This window comes from Leptidea sinapis, chromosome 10, assembly GCF_905404315.1.
Source record: "Leptidea sinapis chromosome 10, ilLepSina1.1, whole genome shotgun sequence".
Classification (NCBI taxonomy): domain Eukaryota; kingdom Metazoa; phylum Arthropoda; class Insecta; order Lepidoptera; family Pieridae; genus Leptidea; species Leptidea sinapis.
In genome coordinates, this window is record NC_066274.1 from 3959630 (window position 1) to 3983063 (window position 23434).

At 37.6% G+C, this 23434-nt stretch overlaps 2 protein-coding genes across 2 annotated transcripts in view; one reads left to right on the forward strand and one right to left on the reverse strand.

The window, feature by feature from the left end:
* The window catches only part of LOC126966499 (protein cueball), a 47999-nt gene extending 43827 nt beyond the window's left edge, over positions 1-4172 (forward strand). The window contains exon 7 of the mRNA XM_050810603.1: positions 85-4172. Within this exon, the coding sequence (XP_050666560.1) occupies positions 85-195 (111 nt within the window). The 3' untranslated portion in view covers positions 196-4172. The remainder of the gene's footprint in view (positions 1-84) is intronic.
* Positions 4173-5666: 1494 nt separating this feature from the next.
* Positions 5667-23434, reverse strand: part of LOC126966484 (85/88 kDa calcium-independent phospholipase A2) — a 29733-nt gene continuing 11965 nt past the window's right edge. The window contains exons 7-15 of the mRNA XM_050810561.1: positions 22404-22845; positions 20078-20251; positions 17234-17502; positions 16398-16541; positions 15167-15299; positions 14039-14184; positions 12820-12935; positions 11450-11659; positions 5667-8391 (exon numbers count right to left, since the gene is read on the reverse strand). Coding sequence (XP_050666518.1) covers positions 8380-8391; positions 11450-11659; positions 12820-12935; positions 14039-14184; positions 15167-15299; positions 16398-16541; positions 17234-17502; positions 20078-20251; positions 22404-22845 — 1646 coding nt within the window. The 3' untranslated portion in view covers positions 5667-8379. The remainder of the gene's footprint in view (positions 8392-11449; positions 11660-12819; positions 12936-14038; positions 14185-15166; positions 15300-16397; positions 16542-17233; positions 17503-20077; positions 20252-22403; positions 22846-23434) is intronic.

Genomic DNA, 23434 nt, shown 5'->3' on the forward strand with positions numbered 1-23434 from the left:
ACATGCATATTTACATATTATCAAGACTCGATCACAAAAATTATCAACACTAACAACACTTTTATCTTATAATTTTTGTTGCAGCCGTGTTTCGAACCAAATTCCACAATACGACCAAACCTTCTGGACTCCAAGCCAGGAAAAGAAGAGAAGAGAAACCTCATATCTAATATGGAGACAGCTGATGACTATTAGATAAAGGACAGTTACTTAGTTATGTACTTAAATACAACCCTCGCCAAACTTCTGTTTCACTCTGAAGTTGGCACGCGCGCCTGTTTCCGCGGATATATTACTCATGCGCCTCTTCCCAGTTTTATTGCTTGTTATGTAATTCGCAGCTACAGATAACGCGCAAGTTGAATGCAGAGTTCAGGAATACGATAGTGCTGTGAGTGTGTCGATAAATTTAAACAATTTAGTTTACCAATTTAACCTAATAATTAAATCTCAAATTTTCGTTCTGCCTTTCTTCAACACACATGTCTAGAACATTAATCGCGATATCTCGTGCTTTGGCGATGAATAAAAACTTGTTTTTTCGGATTAATAAAATAAAAAGTAACATGGGTTCGCAACTTCAGTATTAACGCAATAAAACGGTAAGAGATAACATAACTGACAAGAACGGCACAGCACTACACTACAGGCGCGCGAGGCGAGTCGTGCGGAAAGCGGGGGGAGATGGTCCAGACTGCATTCAACTCGCGCGATATCTATACATCGCATCAAACTTGAAGTTTGGCGAGACATGTCCCAGTAGTGGATCCAAAGTTTTTTCATTGTGATATTCGTTGTAGGCTGTCGTCCACCATTTTATGAATTGTGTAAAATTCTGGTGTCGTTTGGTTGTGCTCACATTAATCGAACAAAGACGCATTATTTTTAAAACCTATCTCCAAGACTTTACTCGGTATCGGATATCTTTCATACACCATTTTTAAAGATTTACGTATGTCTATGAATCAATTCCGACGTGTGATTTAATTTTAATTTCCAGTAATGATCGAGGATATATATGTATCATAAATTGAGACCGAAATGTGCACTTCGCACTTTAATTAAAGTGATAAAATTATAACGTCGTAATTCTGAAACATCTGATGCGAGAGAGTAAAATACAAGGCCCTTAACACACTTTCGATTTTTGTCTTAATTAGAAATTGCCAGTGCGCAGAATCTGCCAGCATATATATTTTTTATATAATTTAGCTTAAAATCTGAGTACAAGTAAACTAGATTTTAAGTAACTGTACAATAATATATGAAATCTAAATTGTCTTTTAGTTCATAATGCCTGTGTCTTTCAAATACCTACAATTTTAAATATTATTTGAATATATTTTGCTAATAAACACCGGAAGCGAAGCAAATAAGGCTAATTAGTTTGAAATATCAAAGTCAAATATATAAAATTGGATTTACTATTAGCACTGGACTTTTAATAAAGTCTGCTTTGAACATAAACAAACTGTCAAACAGTTTAAAAAATCAAATCGGCTAAGTGCTAAATTAATTTTAAATATTTAAACCCATTGCCGGACAGAGTAACGAATACCCGCCGGCAGTCTTTGAGAACACGAAAAAGTCGTTGAAAAAACAGAATTCTAAGCAAGAATGTATTTAGCCTTAGACCATTATGCGTTTTGATAGACTGTGACACCTATGCCAACGAAAATGATAGAGGTTGACGCTTAACCTCTATTTTGAGCAATGAACGCACACTAACACAAAGTGGCATACAAATCACCTGTTTGTAACGCACACTGTAGTAATATACCTGGCCTGTTTTCATCGGTTGTCTAGCAGCGAGAGGCTCTATCTAGACGTATAAATTATCTAAGTATTTACCATATATTTTCAGTTCCAGTGTGCCAAACTGCACAAGGGCTTAGAAACCCCTTTGAATATTTTCAGACTAGCATAATATATTTGCCCCCTTCATATTCTCAAATTCGTACATGGCTTTATGCAACCTTCCTAGTAGTATCCTAGAGTTACCGATAATTCAATTTTTACGAAAGTAGAAAAATGTATTTTATTTTAACAGTTGACTTATTTCATTTGTGTTGTGTGCCCGGTTATTTTGATTTGTCACGTGTGTTTATTTTATTTATTATTTAATGTAATAAAAAAAACGTTAGACAATAACTGATGAACACATAAATTTTCATTTAAAATAGTGTAAAATTTATATTTATTTCTTATCAAACAACACTGAATCTGCATCGCAAACACTCTGTCCATTTGACAGCTGTCAGTGTCACAAATGAACATTGTAAAATATAATATTGTTTGACTATTGTGCTTAGAATAATTTTATTGAGTATTACGTTGATGGCTTATTATAATGTAGGTATGATTAATAGGTAATTGTTTTAGTTGTGACTTGTGAAAGCTTATATTTAATTTATACATATATACCAATAATTAAACACCGCGCTTTTACTATTCCTATACACTGCCAGAATAAAAATACAATAAATCAATAACGTTCTTTTCAAAAATCAGACAAATCATTCGCAGTCTTATAGCGAAACGTTAAAAGTGTGCTTAATGTAAGCACACTATCCTCCTTAGTCGTGTGTCAACTGTCACTTTCCGACACACATTATTATCTGAATTACTAATTCGGGCAATAATCTAAATATGACTTAACATCTTTGAAGAATTACCCTAAAAGCTTTGGCTACATTATTATTAAAATAATCAACAATTAATTAAAATAAATTATTAGTTTTTTTAACTCGCTAATTTATCCTTGACATTCTGTGGAGTACCTAAAAGTTTTTCAAACTGAAATCATGTCTTGAATTTTGGCTGTTAAAGCTTTTTATCAGTATAATGGACAGTTATTGAGGCAGCTTCTAAAATGTAAGGTTACCTTTTATAATATTATATGTACTTATGTTTATTGTAAGGCAGTTTAATTAAAAATGTACAATTATTCCAACTATATTGAGCATTGAATATCAACAAATATATTTTGAACTTATTGACGAATGCACTGTCTAACTACATATATTACCAGTGGGCTCCTTTGCACAGGACGGCGCCTTTTTCTGTCGTTAAGCATTATTGTGTTTCGGTGTGAAGAGCGCCGTAATTTTTTTATTTTGGGGTTTGTCAAGAATCCTGAGCGGCACTGAATTGTAATGGGCAGGGCGTATCAATTACTATTAGCTGAACGTCCTGCTCGTCTTGTCCCTTATTTTCATTAAAAAAAGAAATTACTGGGCAAATGAGACTTAACATCTTTTGTCTTAAGGTGACGAGCGCAATTGTAGTGGCGCTCAGATATTTTGGGTTTTCCAATAATCCTGAGCGGCACTGCATTGTAATGGGCAGGGCGTATTATTAACGATCAGCTGAACGTCCTGCTCGTCTCGTCCCTTATTGTGATATAAAAAATATGTGGGGTATTCGTACAGGGCAGTACTGCCACCACACATATTTCGCCTTGTGGATATCTATTACATGAAATATACCAACTTTAAATCTCAGGGAGATGGGCACAGTATGACCTGGGTCGTATCGTCAAACACTACGTGCTAAATCGTTTTCTGATGCGTTACGACTCAGATCATATTCTCACTCAGCAGATAATACCGCTCTATATCAGGTGGACCATCTGCTCGTTTCGTTACTTAGATATTGCAATAAAAAATGGAGTGTACAATTAATGATTTATTGTATCTGTTTTTATTTAAAAACGCTTGCAGTGCTTGCGAACTTTTGGTTGTAGGTTGAAACGTTCCTATAAAATATTTAATATAACATTTTATTTTGTAGACTGTCGCGTACTGCCACAGATAATTTATTCGTAGAAATTTGCCAAATAAAACTATGTTTTCAATTAAATGCCTGTAGAATCTCACTCTTATAATTTATTGATTTTCCAAATTATTTAACAATTATTATTTGTAAGGTTTTTTATTTAAAATTAATAGAGATATTGAAGAATTGTTTTCGTTGGTTCCAAAGACACTGTTAACCGCTAGAGGCACTGTATTTATTGGCATAGACAAACATAGTTACTTAGACTAGATATAGTAATAAATAGAATTAGTCTGTGGATGGATAATATCCACATCAGAAATGTGATATTATTGAGTCTTTGTATAAGCCTTAGTTAAGGAAATGTTTTATAAAAATAAATATAATTAATAAAATTTATTGTTTTAATTATAGTTTCCTGTACGATTTGGTCGATTTATCACTTTTATTCATTGATCAATCACAAAATAAAAGCCCTTTTTTCATAAGCTCACAGCTGACTCAAGTCAGATAGACTGTGACAGCTACTGAACACGTCGAAAAAAATAGCGGCAAACAGCTAACCTCTATTTTCAGCAACGCACGCACACTAAAACAAAGTGACTGACGCGTATCGCGCGTGGAAGACGTAGCTGCCATGCACACTAAAGTTATAAACCTGGCCTGGCATGTCTTGCCTAACAGCAAGAGACCCTCTTCAAGAATGTCTAAATTATCTAAGATAATAATAATTTTATTTATTTATAATAATGACTAAAATTGTTATTAATTACACTTTTATGGGCAAATATGTTATATCATGTGGCATTCCATTCATTTCGTTAGCACATTGCGCACAAGAGCAAGAGAGAAGAACATCTCTAATAGAAATACACCAAGATATAAACCACTTAACAGTGGGAGGCTCCTTTGCACGGGATGCTGTCTAGATTATGGGTACCATTTCTACCGTGAAGAATTAATGTGTAAGTTTCAAAAATTACTGGGCAAATGAGACTTGACATCTTATGTCTCAAGGTGACGAGCGCAGTTGTAGTGCCGTTCAGAATTTTTCAATAATCTTGAGCGGCACTGCATTGTAATGGGCAGGGCGTATCAATTACCATCAGCTGAATGTCCTGCTCGTCTCGTCCCTCATTTTCATAAAAAAGCAAAACGAAGCTATTGTTACTTTAACTGATATTGAATATTAAACAATTTTATTCATTCTATCGTTACTTACGTTCTTCTAAGAAGAAGAAGAATGTCGAACAAGAGTCAGATGACAAAGTTCAGCATTAAACGATTAATGATGTCATCGGTCTATGTTGTTATTACATAAAAAAAAAGTCATGAATGTTATGTCAAGAGAATTAAAGAATTCGAAACGTACTTTTTTTTAAGGAAAAAGGAGGACAAACGAGCGCACGGGTCACCTGGCGTTAAGTGATCACCGCCGCCCACATTCTCTTGCAACACCAGAGGAATCACAGGAGCGTTGCCGACCTTTAAACGTACGTCCTATTATACTTACCGGCACAAAGAAACCTTGACATACTTAGATGTTTTTGAAAGCAGAGTTGTTTACAAAAACATGTATTCTTTTTGTTAATAACTAGACTGTTCAAGAATATTCGGTATTATTTTTACTTGCGTAAATAGCAGTACCTACCTTTGTTTCGTTGATAGATTCAGTTACTGAGCGATAAAGATCCGGAACGATATGAGCATTTTTTGTCAATTGAACATTATGTAAAGGCAGTAAGGTATAATTTGCATTACATAATAGATGTTAATTATGTTGGTATAGACATTTACGTTGTATTAAATTGATTTTTTTATGATTACGGTTAAGTAGGAAAGGGATATCATACATAGGTACGTTTCTTTGATACAATTAAAATCACAAGTTAACGGAAACAGCTTTATTTATATGGTAAGTAAATAGCTACTCATTAAATAAACATAAAACCTTTCCTTTGGTATAAACAATACACTGAATTAATAATTATATACCTAATTAATTACATTTTTTCTTATCACTAAGGGAGTGGTATATCTATTCAAGATTTTATTTTTGTTCGGAAAAACACAAACCAATTATTTTATATATTTAAATATTAAATCGCATACTACCTAATAAGTCACAATTATTTATTAGATAAATCAACATTGTAAAAAATTAACGATAACTCTGTGATACACCACAATAACTAAATACTATATCACAAATTAAATCAGGTGATAAGGTACACTGGTGATTATTTAACGTAAACAATGAAATAAAATCCAAGACAAAATGGTGAAAAAAAAATATTCCTAATCTCATTTTTCCTTCTTCACTCTCTTTACGCCGTGAAACACATGTTGAAGTGATCTTGTGAATCTTAGCGGATTTAACACTAAAGATAATATAACAGATAAGATTAAATAACATAATATTTTGAATAGCAATGGATTCCCGCAAGATAAAACCTAATTTTATTATTATAATTATATCCATACGTAGATACATTAATCATTAATTTATCATAATTTATTCATAATAAATTATCATATTAGTTCAAATGTTATTAAGTTTTTATGAAATTAAATTTAATTTTGTTATTGATTATGTGTTAACACTGCATCCTTTAAGTTTATAGCTTGTATTAAGAGTAAACAGGCTTTATCTCTCGTTTAATATACAATTAGGCAAAAGCATTGAAGTAGCGTGCCTTGGCGGGGCCCCGTATAAAAATTTACTTGGGGCCCTTATGAAGGTAAAATTTAATTTAAAATTCTAACAAAAGAAAAAAAAATATGCATAAAATTAAAAGGAATATTTATTCATCATAATTATCTATCTGTCACTTTTTCCTAAATTTTTACAAACAATTCAAAATGAAATATACACTCTACTAGCCTTTTTTCGACAAGCAGCATAAGTTTTTATAATTTTTTGCTTACGCACGTCTGGGGCCCTTGTCTCCCGGGGGCCCCGTATTGATACGGCGGCAGCTAGGCCCCTGGCCAATAGATATTACTTAGTTATACGGAGCTGCAAGGAACACTTAAGTATTACGAGTTTCTCTGTTCGTGTACATCCTGTATAGACTTTAACCTTTAACTTTTAGACCCCCTTTAACTTTAAACAGCCGCTAAGGAGTGTTTTTTCTCATTCTGACTTAGGTCAATAGAAGAAGACAGAGTCAGAATTAGCAATGCTTTAAGTTAGCAGACTATTATGAATAAGGGGGTTAGAGTATAATCTTTACACAACGCATGCCTTATATTATATATGATATTGCTGTAACCGCATAAAATATTATTTCATATATGTAAATTGTAAAATAACACCTGTATTTTTTATCATATGAGTGCGATATGAATATACCAAGCGTATTATCTATGTTTCTACCACCCTGACTTTTTTTTGTAAAAATTTCGTAATTCTTCGCAATTATATATAAGCATAAAATAATTTTCGTCTTAATTGAACATAAAATAACATAAAAGAATTTCAATGTCACTCACTACATCCGATACCTAAAGTAAAGATAAGAAAACATTTATATCGATAGGTTATTGAAATGTAAGTAAGCGTAAAAGGATAGATTTGTCTACCTCTAGTAAGTTAAACTAAAGAAAGATAGGTTATTGAAAACGGCCGTAAGTAATAAGAAACCAACCGCTAGCAGTCCGCCGCTAGCAAACAAAAGATTATGAGTCGTGCTAAACAGTCGTATTAAACTTAATATATGTTATAATAACAATTATAATATGAATGATCTAATATATTTAACTAGCACATAATATATTATACATTTAAAGGGAATAGACCGCCAATACAAACAATTACTAAGAAGTGCGTGTCACATAATTTTTGCGGGATATGGGCGTGGCGCTCATGACGCGATGAAAATTAACCAATCACATCGCTTCCCGCCAAGCAGTATTATAGAAGTGTATATTATACGACTAAGTTCTATGATAATTGTGTTGTGTCTCATTAATTGGTAGCATTACATACAATAACATACGTTTTAATTTATTATGTAAACTAAGTCAATTGTATTCACCTGTAATAGGTAATGTTACAGTGAGCTTCACTTTGAACTACTGTTCGATTTTTACTCCACAAAACGGAACATTTCGGAATTTTTGCCACTCGCGTAGCACGTTCAGTGTCTGAATGCCGACAAAACGCGCATCAAACGTCATTATGTTAGCAGAGGTCACTTGACCGCTGCGGGGTTCATGTGGAAATCTTAGCGGCCGTGTTATATTGGTCTATTCTGTTTAAATGTCTTTGCGCGTGACATTTTCATTGATTTTCTTTTGCCTCAGTTCGACAACTGCAGCTAAAATTCGTCGTATTTATTCGTCTAAGTATTTAGAGCTAAAACTCCGAAAAGACTAGAATGTCTTAAATATTGAGATCAAATAAATTTATGCGACAAACTTGAAAGCTAATACATACTGAAACTAAAGCAAAAACTACTATTCATATAAATATACATAAATCTAATGTACTTAACACAATATTTGTGCCCATATTACACAACTATTTTTCGAGCATACACATAGTACTAAAAGTCTAAATAATTACTAGATTTATTTATTTTCGTGGATCAGTTGCATTTATTTGTCATCCTGAAACAAAAAAAAAATATTTTATATTTGCATTTGGACTTATGATAGACTATGAAAAATTAAATTAAATATGTACATATAGAACAAAAAACGACTAACTCGTTAGTAAATAACTATCAGGGTTATGCTGAAATACAGTGTTGAGAAATTTCTAAGGCTTTCACCGAGATACATCCACTTCTCAGCCTTGTAATAGTAATCCGCATGCACCAAGTTACGGCGCTCATATTGTAATAATAATAACAGATGATAGACTATGAAAAATTTAATTAAATATGTACATATAGAACAAAAAACGACTAACTCGTTAGTAAATAACTATCAGGGTTATGTTGAAATACAGTGTTGAGAAATTTCTAAGGCTTTCACCGAGATCAGCAGTATAGTTACCGATAGCAGCGCCGCAAGGTCTGCCACCCGGTCCCTCGGGTCTCGCATGTAGGTTTGCGTCTCCCACAACATTCTCATCAAATTTAGTGTTAGATAACAATCAGCAGTATAGTTACCGATAGTAGCGCCGCAAGGTCTGCCACCCGGTCCCTCGGGTCTCGCATGTAGGTTTGCGTCTCCCACAACATTCTCATCAAATGTAGTGTTAGATAACAATCAGCAGTATAGTTACCGATAGCAGCGCCGCAAGGTCTGCCACCCGGTCCCTCGGGTCTCGCATGTAGGTTTGCGTCTCCCACAACATTCTCATCAAATTTAGTGTTAGATAACAATCAGCAGTATAGTTACCGATAGTAGCGCCGCAAGGTCTGCCACCCGGTCCCTCGGGTCTCGCATGTAGGTTTGCGTCTCCCACAACATTCTCATCAAATGTAGTGTTAGATAACAATCAGCAGTATAGTTACCGATAGCAGCGCCGCAAGGTCTGCCACCCGGTCCCTCGGGTCTCGCATGTAGGTTTGCGTCTCCCACAACATTCTCATCAAATTTAGTGTTAGATAACAATCAGCAGTATAGTTACCGATAGTAGCGCCGCAAGGTCTGCCACCCGGTCCCTCGGGTCTCGCATGTAGGTTTGCGTCTCCCACAACATTCTCATCAAATTTAGTGTTAGATAACAATCAGCAGTATAGTTACCGATAGTAGCGCCGCAAGGTCTGCCACCCGGTCCCTCGGGTCTCGCATGTAGGTTTGCGTCTCCCACAACATTCTCATCAAATGTAGTGTTAGATAACAATCAGCAGTATAGTTACCGATAGCAGCGCCGCAAGGTCTGCCACCCGGTCCCTCGGGTCTCGCATGTAGGTTTGCGTCTCCCACAACATTCTCATCAAATTTAGTGTTAGATAACAATCAGCAGTATAGTTACCGATAGTAGCGCCGCAAGGTCTGCCACCCGGTCCCTCGGGTCTCGCATGTAGGTTTGCGTCTCCCACAACATTCTCATCAAATGTAGTGTTAGATAACAATCAGCAGTATAGTTACCGATAGCAGCGCCGCAAGGTCTGCCACCCGGTCCCTCGGGTCTCGCATGTAGGTTTGCGTCTCCCACAACATTCTCATCAAATGTAGTGTTAGATAACAATCAGCAGTATAGTTACCGATAGTAGCGCCGCAAGGTCTGCCACCCGGTCCCTCGGGTCTCGCATGTAGGTTTGCGTCTCCCACAACATTCTCATCAAATGTAGTGTTAGATAACAATCAGCAGTATAGTTACCGATAGCAGCGCCGCAAGGTCTGCCACCCGGTCCCTCGGGTCTCGCATGTAGGTTTGCGTCTCCCACAACATTCTCATCAAATTTAGTGTTAGATAACAATCAGCAGTATAGTTACCGATAGTAGCGCCGCAAGGTCTGCCACCCGGTCCCTCGGGTCTCGCATGTAGGTTTGCGTCTCCCACAACATTCTCATCAAATGTAGTGTTAGATAACAATCAGCAGTATAGTTACCGATAGCAGCGCCGCAAGGTCTGCCACCCGGTCCCTCGGGTCTCGCATGTAGGTTTGCGTCTCCCACAACATTCTCATCAAATTTAGTGTTAGATAACAATCAGCAGTATAGTTACCGATAGTAGCGCCGCAAGGTCTGCCACCCGGTCCCTCGGGTCTCGCATGTAGGTTTGCGTCTCCCACAACATTCTCATCAAATGTAGTGTTAGATAACAATCAGCAGTATAGTTACCGATAGTAGCGCCGCAAGGTCTGCCACCCGGTCCTTCGGGTCTCGCATGTAGGTTTGCGTCTCCCACAACATTCTCATCAAATGTAGTGTTAGATAACAATCAGCAGTATAGTTACCGATAGCAGCGCCGCAAGGTCTGCCACCCGGTCCCTCGGGTCTCGCATGTAGGTTTGCGTCTCCCACAACATTCTCATCAAATGTAGTGTTAGATAACAATCAGCAGTATAGTTACCGATAGCAGCGCCGCAAGGTCTGCCACCCGGTCCCTCGGGTCTCGCATGTAGGTTTGCGTCTCCCACAACATTCTCATCAAATGTAGTGTTAGATAACAATCAGCAGTATAGTTACCGATAGCAGCGCCGCAAGGTCTGCCACCCGGTCCCTCGGGTCTCGCATGTAGGTTTGCGTCTCCCACAACATTCTCATCAAATTTAGTGTTAGATAACAATCAGCAGTATAGTTACCGATAGTAGCGCCGCAAGGTCTGCCACCCGGTCCCTCGGGTCTCGCATGTAGGTTTGCGTCTCCCACAACATTCTCATCAAATGTAGTGTTAGATAACAATCAGCAGTATAGTTACCGATAGCAGCGCCGCAAGGTCTGCCACCCGGTGCCTCGGGTCTCGCATGTAGGTTTGCGTCTCCCACAACATTCTCATCAAATGTAGTGTTAGATAACAATCAGCAGTATAGTTACCGATAGCAGCGCCGCAAGGTCTGCCACCCGGTCCCTCGGGTCTCGCATGTAGGTTTGCGTCTCCCACAACATTCTCATCAAATGTAGTGTTAGATAACAATCAGCAGTATAGTTACCGATAGCAGCGCCGCAAGGTCTGCCACCCGGTCCCTCGGGTCTCGCATGTAGGTTTGCGTCTCCCACAACATTCTCATCAAATGTAGTGTTAGATAACAATCAGCAGTATAGTTACCGATAGCAGCGCCGCAAGGTCTGCCACCCGGTCCCTCGTGTCTCGCATGTAGGTTTGCGTCTCCCACAACATTCCCACCAGCAACTCATCGGAGCGCTGGTCCATAGCTTGCTCGATGGACAGGCGCGGTGAGAACCGGTAGAAGGGCACGCCCAGCGAGTGGCACCACGCACGAGCTCGCTCAACCACGCGTCCGTCTGCTTGTGTCGCCTGCCATACATCATCAATATCTATATCAATTTAATTTCGACCAAACCCATGCCTATAAGATTACGCCAACAATGCATTTATCGCTAAGATATACTTACAATGACGCATGGTCTTAGATAAAGGTTTAAACTTAGTATCCCGTAGCACGAATATAAGTTAAAAAATATTGTACTTGATAGAGCTTTAGACCACGATTATAATACTACCATTATTATTAAAAGGTAATGCACCGTGCATTCAGAGAAAAAAGCATTAAAACATAACCTCAAATTATGAAATTTTTAAGGGTTGGGACATTTTTATGGGGAGAAAAGAAAGGGAAACGCCTACAATTCGTTTCTGGCACTCACCAGCCGCTGCCGCGGCACGCTACGCTCGGCTCGTGCTTTGTTTGTAATAAGCTTACGTTAATTACCTTGTAATAAGATTAGTAGCACTTATCGTGGACTAAAGCTCTATCAACTACAATATTTTTTACCTCTCAATTCATGCCATGGGATACTAAGTCCAACCCTAGTTTATCTAGGGATGAGGAACAAACATACCAAGCTTTATCTCGGTATGTTTGTTCAACTGTCAAATTATCTAGTCTTGATAGCATGCTTAACCCAAATAATTGCATCTTATTATTGACTTGAGATGTCGCTCTTTCAAAATAAACAATCTAAATTTGTCTTTTAATCCCAATACTTAAGGAAACCACTTAAAATAACAAACTTTATGTTAAAAACTATTTATACCCGACTGACTATTATTTTAGGATCACAACATACCACCAAAAGTGCTGATGTTACATAGTGGATATTATGAGTACTTTTTGTGCACCCGTGACCAATAATTTCATAGATGCCGCGCACTACTGAGACGGGATGTTATCGCGAATGCACTACACTCACCCTGATGAAGGACCTCCGAATGGTCCGAAACTAGTCGGTACCTACACAATAAACCGTGAGTAAAGCCGTGTTGAATAAATTTGTTAATAATGTCTCATGAAAGTTTAAGTAATTTAATCACAGCATGGTATATATGGGCAGAACGCAGTTTCACGATACAGTTTTGCAAAAAAAAGGTATAATGAATGTGGACCGAGAAGGTCCAACCTACTTCCTTTCAAATAATACGGCATCAGTAAAAGAATTGAAAATAAGTATTTTTACCTGATCAACCAAAAGCTTTCCGATAGAGGACATGCCAAGCGCGAGTCGAGCCGCGTCTATCAAACTCTCAGGCTTGAATACATCAATATCTTTCAACATCGTGACAGGGTTACATCCTGAAAGTTAAATATAATAGGAATAGTTAGATAAAAAGCAAAAATAGTCACAAATAGCACAATAGGTAGCACGACTGTTACAATAACTAAATATTGAATATCGCTTAAGACGATTTCTCGAATAGTACGCAATATTTCGTCAGTCCCTGAAACTTAAGACATATTTTCAAACATTTCTTAAAACTTAATATGATTCGTCATCCCGTTTAATACCCCTAATACTGCACAGTTTTCCTGGATATTCGTCCATTGATGACAATGTGGCACCCTACGAAATTCAATTAGTTGGAAGATCTTATTGAGAATTAAAACACAAAAAGGAGCCCTAAGTGGGAATGATAAAGACGAAAAGGAGTCAACGCCAATTTTGCCAATCGCCCAGCCATTATCAGCTGTTAGTAATTTAAGACGCCTTGCAGCTTCTTTAAATCAAAGCGAAGACGCTCTGCAAAACTTAAATTATGTTGAAAATCTTGTAAATGCATCAAAATATTTCTGTCAAAGCAAATTAAGTGATTAATTTATATAACGCAATTGAAATCACACAATGTATTTAATTTAAATTATAAATGTATAATTTACTACCTACATAATATTATTGAACCTATTGTAGTACGTTTTATTTCCCTATCCCGCGTAATACGCGTTGTTGGTTGGGTCCCTGTGAAATCGTCTTAAGCGGTAAAAACGGCGTGCGAACGGTGAACGTAGTCAATCGCTCATGCGCGATGTCAGTCATGGACCGTTCGCTTTTTTAAGTGTGAACTTTACTTTAATCATGCACAAAAAAATATTTCATGTAAAAATTTTATGGAACTCCACTTCCACTTGGAATCCACTTTTAATTTGGCGGTACTAATGGTAGATTCTACCAGTCATTCGGCAAGATATGCAAAGATCTAAGATGAACGGGCGCAAGAAATTCTCGCAAGAAAAAAATTATGTCATTAAATAAACTGAGGGCAGTGATAGTGCTAACGGTTATCACACAAGCTTTTTTGATCACTCTTATAAATTTCGCAACACAAACAAGGCGTATATGTACATCGGTCAACAAAAGACTAACTCGATCAAGTAAGTTTATCTACTTTCCTATGGCATACCTGTGCCACAGGACACCACGACCTTGAGTTGTGTCTTCTTGGCTGCTTCGAGCTGCCCGGTAGCCGTCAAAGCCAGGCGTAGTTCTACCAGCTCGGTGAGAGCGTCTAGTGTGGGGTTGTTTCCCATCAGACCACCATCTAAATATCTGTTCAAAACGAAAACTGTCTTGAGCTACACTTTAGTAAAAGCATAAAAGGGATTTATTTTCTCAAAATTGATTCTTTTAGAATTATTTTTGATGTAATTTCTGATATACTAGATACTACTACCGCTTCGGAAACAAATGGCGCTCTGAAAGAGAAGAAGCGGCGCAAGAAACTCTCCCAGCATTTTTTTAAGTCATTGACGGCATACCTTGTACGCATTTCATGTAATAGGTGGAAAAACGAGCGTCCGTTGCATGGTGATATGTACCAGTAAGGGAATCACAGGAGCATCTAACCCACTCGAAAATTCGCCATTTTCAAAACTATTACATTGACAAGCGAAAGATTAAGTCGTGATCCAGACATCATCAAAAGCCCAAAAAAGAAAGCCTCAAAAAGGATCACGTTATTATTTACATTACTATTCGAATTTTTAAACATATATACCAGTTTCCATAGACTTATTTACGCAGAGAACATTTGTTTAGTTTTTTTTTCAATCCATTAATTTAAGCTAATATAAGTTGTGTAAAACACACTTATAGATATTTACAACAGAAAGTTTCTTTGTCTTATGAGGAAATAAATAAGGCTTTCTTATTATTTGTATTAATGAATGTATATATAAACGGATCTATATCCGCAAAGACATTTAAAGAGATTAGACCCACAATACATACAATAATACAATAGCTTACTATTACAATGAAGTCAGCGTCAACCACTTTTTGTGGGGTATATGGGCGTGGCATCCATGCGCGATCAAAATTAACCAATCACATCACTTCCCGCCAAAAGCGTAATGAAGCGTCTTCGTATTCCTGCAGTGTATATTCTATTCTATATGTTGTAGCAGCAAATCAACATAATAATATACGTTTTAATATTTATACTTTTATCTTTTCCAAAGTGGTAGTTATTGGCAAAATGTGCAACTTCGACCTTCGAAAGTGTCATTTTTTGATCTACTTTGATAAGTACCTGCCGAAAGCCCTAAAGTAGGAGGGCGCAGCGCCACTGGCCCGGGCGGCCTGCCACACGAGCTGCTCGGCGGGGCCCGGCGGAGAGGCAAGCTTCACCACCGAGGAGTAGTCCCCGGCCTCCGCCCCCGGACCTGACCACCATTACATACAATCACTCATTATAATCCATCCAATCTCCGTATACCTACCATGATCTTGCATTAAGAGATAATCAGCTTCATCAAAAAGGTTTAAAGCAGCAAGATTTAAACCTAAACTACTAAATTAAAAAAAAAACTACCAAAGGAGTAATGTAGACCTGTTCTTGCTCGTACATTGAAGGAGCGGTCCGATTTAGTACAATGATTGAAATGTACTAGTTCGGTCTCCCAGTAAACATATCTTTCTTATCCAACCTTCATTTCCAATTAGCATGTACAATATTGACTTTAGTATACTACAACTTACTGGAGTCTTACTATGAAATGATCAGATCAATGTGGCCTAATATTTGGTATACTTTTTTGTGATATATTGCACTTTTGTTTTCGGACAAAGAATATGATATAATAGTACAAGTACAGAAGTCTCACTCCACAAAGTTAATTGAAGAAATAGGGACTCTTGCTGTCAAACAATAAGCTGTAATTCAGGTCGCACAGCGCTACTATCCTACATTTTTATCCACCTAGAAGTTGCCTCACTTTCAATCGCGTGACTCTTACCTCTGCTGATAAAATAAGGGTTAACTTATTTACCTAAAAGTATACCTAACTAGTATAAGGTCATCCTATAAAAATACCTAAGTTTTTTCTATAATAAAAAACGGTATGTAATCGTATTTTAAAATCATTATTCTTTGCGTTGGAAGACCACGACATAGTGACCTACTTAGTATATAGGAAATAATAGGCTATCATGAATGGTAATTTACTTATAATAATAATCACTTTAAATTAGATTGTTTCGGCGTCTTAAGGAAGCTTAAAAAATCAATTTCGATCGCAATGACCTGATGAATATGCATTGCTTTATTTATGTTTCTTCATTGTTAAAATATCTGTTGGAAGTGTGAAGTAGGTGACAAAAAACCGCGCGTGCGTCACTACTCGCTCGTGAGTCCCGACTGGCTGGCCTACTCTGTAGATACCGCCGCACGTACTTACGATACCTACACGGGGAGTGAGACAGGCCTATTTTGGATCCTAGTTAGTATGAAATGTGGTCTCCTATATATATGATCGACTTACTGCATGTTCCATTGTATTGGTGAAGTATATCTTCCGCGGACTGGTAGTTTCTAAATATATGCAGATCGACTGGCTTTCTATCAGCTAAAATTGCCAATACCATCAGCTTAGGATGCTCTATATCCGCCATTACGGTCTCCGTGCCTGAAATTATCGGAAGAAAACTGAGGATAAGGACATGTTTTTTGAATAAAAGCATAAAAATATTAAGAGTGTACCGCACCATTTTTAGAATCTAATAGACTACTTAGTCTCGATCATATAGACCGAACCTTTTTAGACTGCTCATTCTTTACTTACGTAAAACTTAGCCCAGCAAATTCTTTGATTTCATTTTTATAGTCATTTGACAGCTGAAATTATACTAAGTTTAAGCTAAGACAGCCCAATGCACAAGTCAAGTTCGTGTCTTATCACACTTGGCTAAGTTTTACGTCAGTAAAGTCCGAGTAGTCTTACGGCCGTTCCCAATATTCAGTCTATCTCCGTTTGTCGCTTACTTGAGATAAAAATCGTAATTATCGTGTACTTTTCTGCCCCAATAAACTTATCGACGGTAACTCGTACACGCCGTCTATCACTGGGAGGACGTATACCTTACCAGTAATAGAGGTTTATATGGAAATTGCAATTCACGCGTCCTAATATAAGGCGATATAATTGACTTATCGGGTATATTGGGACAGCTTCAGATTATTGACAGCTAATTACTGACAGTAGAAGGTAGTAATTTATATCTATCTGTAGATAGTATATTGGGAACGGTCGTAAGTACGTTTTAGTAATAATAGGTTTCGCTTATCTTCGGTCATGGATTTCTAAAAAACTATACTTACCCAAACAATCTTTTAGAATAGTTTCAAGCGCCTCCGAAGGATACGGCCTCGAACCAACAAAGGCGTATTCTTTCATTTGAAAGTACAATCTTTGACATTCTCTCAGACTCTTGCCAGTGGCTAGTGCCAGCGCTAGTATACCCCCAGTGCTGGTGCCAGCGACCCAGTCGAAACAGTGTATTATTGGCTTGCCGATCGCAGCCTCGATGTTCAAGAGAATCTGTATTAGCACCAAGCCGCGGATACCACCGCCATCTAAACACAGCAGTCTAAAACAAAAGAAACACGTGTTTTGTAATGACAGATGCGGGACTCGAACTCACGCCTTTTAGTTACTGTCTGAGCGCTCGTACCAACTGATCCAACCGTTCGAGTGGCGCATGGATCTTAAATCTTGGTATGTCTTGTTCAACTCTCAGGTTGTGACTCCTGCAGGATCTACTTTACAGTTGATAACCTGCTCTAGACTCATATTTCCATATAAGAAAATTGACTTGAGATGTCGCTATTTCAAATCTAAACAATTTGTTATTTTAAAGTGATATTCGAGACAATAAAAGAAAGAGAAATTTTCAATAACTATCCCACTACAATGAAGCACCATGTTTACGCTCATCACCTTGATATAAAATGTAAAGTTTTAGTAACCGAAAATTTTTAAACACACTTTAAACCATGATAGTCATCTGATTAACCTCTAACTTCCTGTTTGCTCACGTTGTCATAAGGCAACGGCATGAGGCCACCGTGTAGTACGCTGTTATGAAGTGAAGCAAAAGACTAACTCAGACCTGAGAAGAACGGGCGCAAGAAATTCAGCTGGCCTCTTTTCAAATCAGATCAAATTGTAATTTAAAGAGCCTGAGAACTATCGCTCCATTTGCAATTCAAATTCAAATATTTTTATTCAAAATAGGATGTGAAATCACTTATTGAAAGTCAAAAAAACTACCACCCATTCCAAAGTGAATGCCTCAGGCCTGAGAAGAATAGGCGCAATAAACTGAGCGGGCTTTTTTTTTTCATCAAAAATATGTTTTACAATTAAAGTAACATTGTGCAATTAAACTTATTATTTAATAGCCTGAGGGCGGTCGCTCCATTCCCAATCTGTGGTATCATTAAGAAAGTCATTTATGTTATAGTAACCTTTACCACACAAAAGTTTTTTAACAATTCTTTTGAATAACGTAATACTTTTGTTTTGAACATTTTCTGGGATCTTGTTGTAAAAGCATATACATCGCCCCACAAAAGACTTACTACCTAGACTTAGCCGAGTAGTAGGCATCATCAGTTTATGTCTGTTCCTGGTGTTAACATTATGGTTATGACAGTTTCTGGCAAATTCACTTATGTGCCTATGAACATACATACAAGATGTTAATTTCTTTAAATTTTGCTCTCAATGATTCTCTAGGACCTAGGTTATAAATAGCGCGAATAGCCCTCTTCTGCAGCACAAATATTGTATTAATATCGGCAGCGTTGCCCCATAGCAATATACCATAGGACATAATACTATGGAAATAACTAAAGTATACTAGTCGCGCCGTATCTATGTCAGTTAATTGTCAAATTTTTTTAACCGCGTATGCTGCAGAACTAAGTCTGTTCGCCAATCCTTCATTGTAATTTGGAATCTAGAGTTATGCCAAGAAATAAAGCGGATTCCATCGGTTCTATCACCTCTCCGTTTAACAAAACATTTGCATTTACATTTTTGACATTTGGTACGGTAAATTTAATGAATTTAGTTTTCTTGCTATTTAACAATAGGTTATTAGCGCTAAATCAATACACGATGTTAGATAAAATATCGTTCACTTCGTCATACATAGCTTGGTTTCTTTTCACTTTCAAAATCAGTGAAGTGTCGTCCGCAAACAATACTACCTTATGTTTTTTCTCTATAAGATTAGGAAGATCATTTATATAGATAAGGAAGAGGAACGGTCCAAGAATAGACCCTTGTGGTACCCCCATACTGAGAGGAGTCCCAGGTGATCTCCTGCCATTCACGTCGATCCTCTGACTTCTATTGTTTAGATATGAAGTCAGAAGATCGAGCGCAGTTCCTTTTATGCCATAGTGGTATAGCTTCCTGACCAGCGTTGAATGTTCAACACAATCAAAAGCCTTAGATAAATCACAGAAAATGCAAATCTGTGGTATAATTAAGAAAGGTCATTAATGTTATAGTAACCTATACCACCCAAACGTTTTTTAACAATTCTTTTCCATTTTGTAATACGTATAATAATATGTTTTGAATATTTTCTTGGATCATGTTGTAAAAGCATATACATCGCCCCACAAAAGACTTAACCGAGTAATAGGCATAACAAGTTTATGTTTGTTCCTGGCGTCAACTTTATGATTATCATAGTTTCCAGACAGTCGCTATGTACCTATAAACATAACATGAGGTAACACTTAAAATTGTTATTTTAGAAAAACTCAATGATTCAGGTTTTTTTACACACCGCCGATCGATATTAATTTAAACTTATTACTTATTACTGGGCAAATTTACAGACTCAGAGCGACACACAAGTTTTCGACCCTTAGTGCCTTTTCCCATGCATATGATTGCCGTGTAAACGGATTTGCCGTGCAAGTTCTTTCACATATGTACGGTATGTTGACACAAGGTCTACTACTACTCGACTGAACACGTCGCCGTTTTGCGCCCGTGTTGAACGAGGTAATACTTACCAGTGGGAGGCTCCTTTGCACAGGATGCCGACTTATCTAGTCACATGCCTAGGTGCCAGCATCCACTCTAGTAGGAGATATAAGTTTCCGGAAGAAATTATGTAAAATGATGTGATGAATTCATACCGTCCTTGTTTCTGATTAGTGTCCAGTGTTGCCGCCTTGTCCATGGTCATAGCAGTCAGCATGTCGCATATCATGTCTCGGGTGTCAGCCCTGGCCACCGGAGGAGGTGGTACACCATTGTACTCTCCCCGCGCGGAGCACGACTGGCCACAACCTTGTATATCTGGAGAACATCTGAAATTGGTTAGAACATAAGTAAAAATATAAAATATCGGCTTATTTCTTTATGAGATGATCTTGATAATGTCTACTCAGCCAAGTTGAGGTAGTAAGTCTTTTGTGGGGCGATGTGTATGCTTTTATAACAGGGTCCCAGAAAATGTTCAAAACAAAATATGTATTGCGAAATTCAAAGGAATTGTTAAAAAACGATTGTCTGGTAAAGGTAACTATAACATAAATTACTTTATTGATGTTACCACAGATTGGGTGTGGAGCGACCGACGGGCTATTTAAATTTATTATTAAAAAAAATCTGAAGCCAAATAAGTGATTCTAATCGTATTTTAAATAAAAATGTTTGAATTTGAGTCGCAACTCATTCTCTCTTGCAGTATCAGAGGAATCATAGCGTTATCGGCCTTTTAAGAAGAATTACGCACTTTTTGTGAAGTCACATGTCGACCTGGAAACACCAACGCCTTCCATGGTGCTAACAATGTCAGGGAGCGGAAGTTTTAATGACTTCCGATGGGAGTTAGTTGGGTAACACGTCACAAGGTAATTGATCACTCAAGTAATTTCAACTTGACGGACACAGAGCTTTATGGTATCTAGATGTTTCATTAGCTTAGTGTTTAGATATAGGTAGTCTTATAGTTAATATTCTTAACTCGTCTCATCTCAAAGAGAGCACTTCTCCGGGGTAAAATTTTATCCAGAGCTTCTGAGAAAGTCTGGCGATTTGGTTATATGCTGTTTGCTCTGGTATAAAGTTGGTTGTTTCAGGAACAGTTTAACTTCTTACAGAAAGACTCCGAACCTTCGACAGGACTTTCTACTATAGCCCCAATGTAGGGACTTTATTTATTTAAATCGGGTTTACTCACGGGTCACACATCACTGAACAAACACCTATTTATAATCGGCGTAACGGACAGTCCTAGTTGCAGGGGCTGTCTAGCCGAGGATGATACTCATGTAATCCTGGAATGTGCTGGGGTGGCCAACGAACGGGAAAAAATCTTAGTAAATACAAGGTCGCCCCAGGAAGTCTGAGAACACGCCAGGAGTGTTCTAAACTTCTGGAAGGACCTGGGCTGGTTGGAATGACTGGCCAACACTCCACGAAAAATGGACCCAACTTACTGGTCTTATTGCGAAAACAGCCCCTTACCTATTACCTTACTGACGGTTTGTAAGCGTCGGTACCGACTTGTTTCGGACCATACATAGGTCCTTCATCAGGGTGAGTGTAGTGAGTTAAAAGTCAAATAAACTTTATTCAATTAGGGTTAAACTAAGCGGCTTTGAACAGTCACTATAAATATATCTTTTAGATTACTGAATATAACCATATGTTCGGTACGCAGACGTGGTCGCTAACTATAGGACTTATGAGAAAGGTCATGGTCGCTCATAGGACAATGGAGAGGGCTATGCTCGGAGTTTCCCTGCGAGGTCGAATCATAAAATAGGAGATCCGAGGGGAAATAACCGACATAGGCCAAATGATTGCGAAACTGAAGTGGCAGTGGGCAGGGCACATAGTTCGACGGACAGATGACAGTTGGGGCAGTAAAGTCCACGTACTGGAAGACGTAGTGTTGGTAGGCCCCCCACAAGATGGACCGACGATCTGGTCAATATCGCCGGAATACGTTGGATGAGGGCAGCGTTGAGGGAGGCCTTTATCCAGCAGTGGACGTCTTCCGGCAGATTTTGTTGTATGTTTGGTAAAAGTAGAGCTCGTAAGAAGAACATACAAGAAACTCAACGGCCACTCTTTACAATCAAACAGAGTATTTTACAATGGCTGTAATACAAATAACAAATTAGTTTTTAAGGTGCTGCAACCAATATATGAATTGTGTCTAAATAGTAAAGTAATACATTATAAAGTGGTTAAATATAAACTATCGTATATTGGATGCATCAATCTTTAGAGCTTGAATTCATTGTTTGTGTAAGGATGCTTCGTGAACATTATGGTAGTGATTACTGTCATAATTAGTAATCGCATCCAACATTTACAATGATTTATTAAGAATAGCAGTTCGACCTGACCCTAGAGTTCGCAGTGACGTCTAATGTCTCATGAAAGTTTTAATAATGCAATTCAATAAGAACCTCATATATTCAACAGATTGTGATACAAAAAAGATACCTCTGTGCTCCAACTGCATGAAGAGCGTATAATATCTTATCATAATTACTATTTGTATTCTCTGTAGGTACTAAATGTCTAGCGGTATTCCCTTCCTTGTTCTTTGCCTCCAAATCTGCACCAAATACAATCAAAGCCTGCACTATAGATATATTAGTCTGTTTCACTGCCAAGTGTAAAGGAGTATTTCCGTCTTTGTCGCCTATAGAAAGCTCAGCGCCACGAGCTAATAAAGCTGTTGCGCATTCCAATCTGCCCCGTAATACCATGATGTGAAGAGCGGTTCTTCCGTCAAAGTTCAATGCGTTAATATCACAGTTTTTGTCCACCAAGGCCTCTATAACTTCGCGAGAGACAGCCCAGTGCAGTGGAGTGCCTCCACGTTTCATATCTTCTTGGTGAAGTTTAGGCCGATTGTCTTGGACCACATCACCAACTATGCCTGAAATATTAATAAATTTAAATTATACATGCATATGAGCAACTAGAAGAGTACATAATGCACTACTTCTATAAATTATAAAATAGTTTGATTTGAAAAACTATAAAACTATATATACTATAAACTACTATTTATGTCACTATCATCTCACATCCGTGGGGCCGTTGAGTTAGAACCTGTATTACGGTGATCAGTCCTTACTACTACTACGTCCTAACTACGCTGGCCAGTGCCCGCTGGCGCCTTCACTTGTATCTTTTTATTATCTTATTGCATTGCATTATAAATTATTTAATACTATTTATGCAACAGTTGTATAAGAAGGGTCAAAAATCGTGATTAAAATGAATGACGCCAAGAGCGTTGGACCTAGCTATACAACATGTGGCAACTAAAAATATTACTACGACTAACTTTTAATTTCAAAAAAAATTACAAACAAATACCACAAGTTTTCTAGTTGCCGCTCAAATGGGCGGGAAATGTTTTGTATACATATCTCTGGTGAGTGGTTTTATTTTTACTTCAAGGAATGGCAAAGGTACAACCCATACAGCCAACGCAGGAAATTTGAAAATTAGCAGCATCT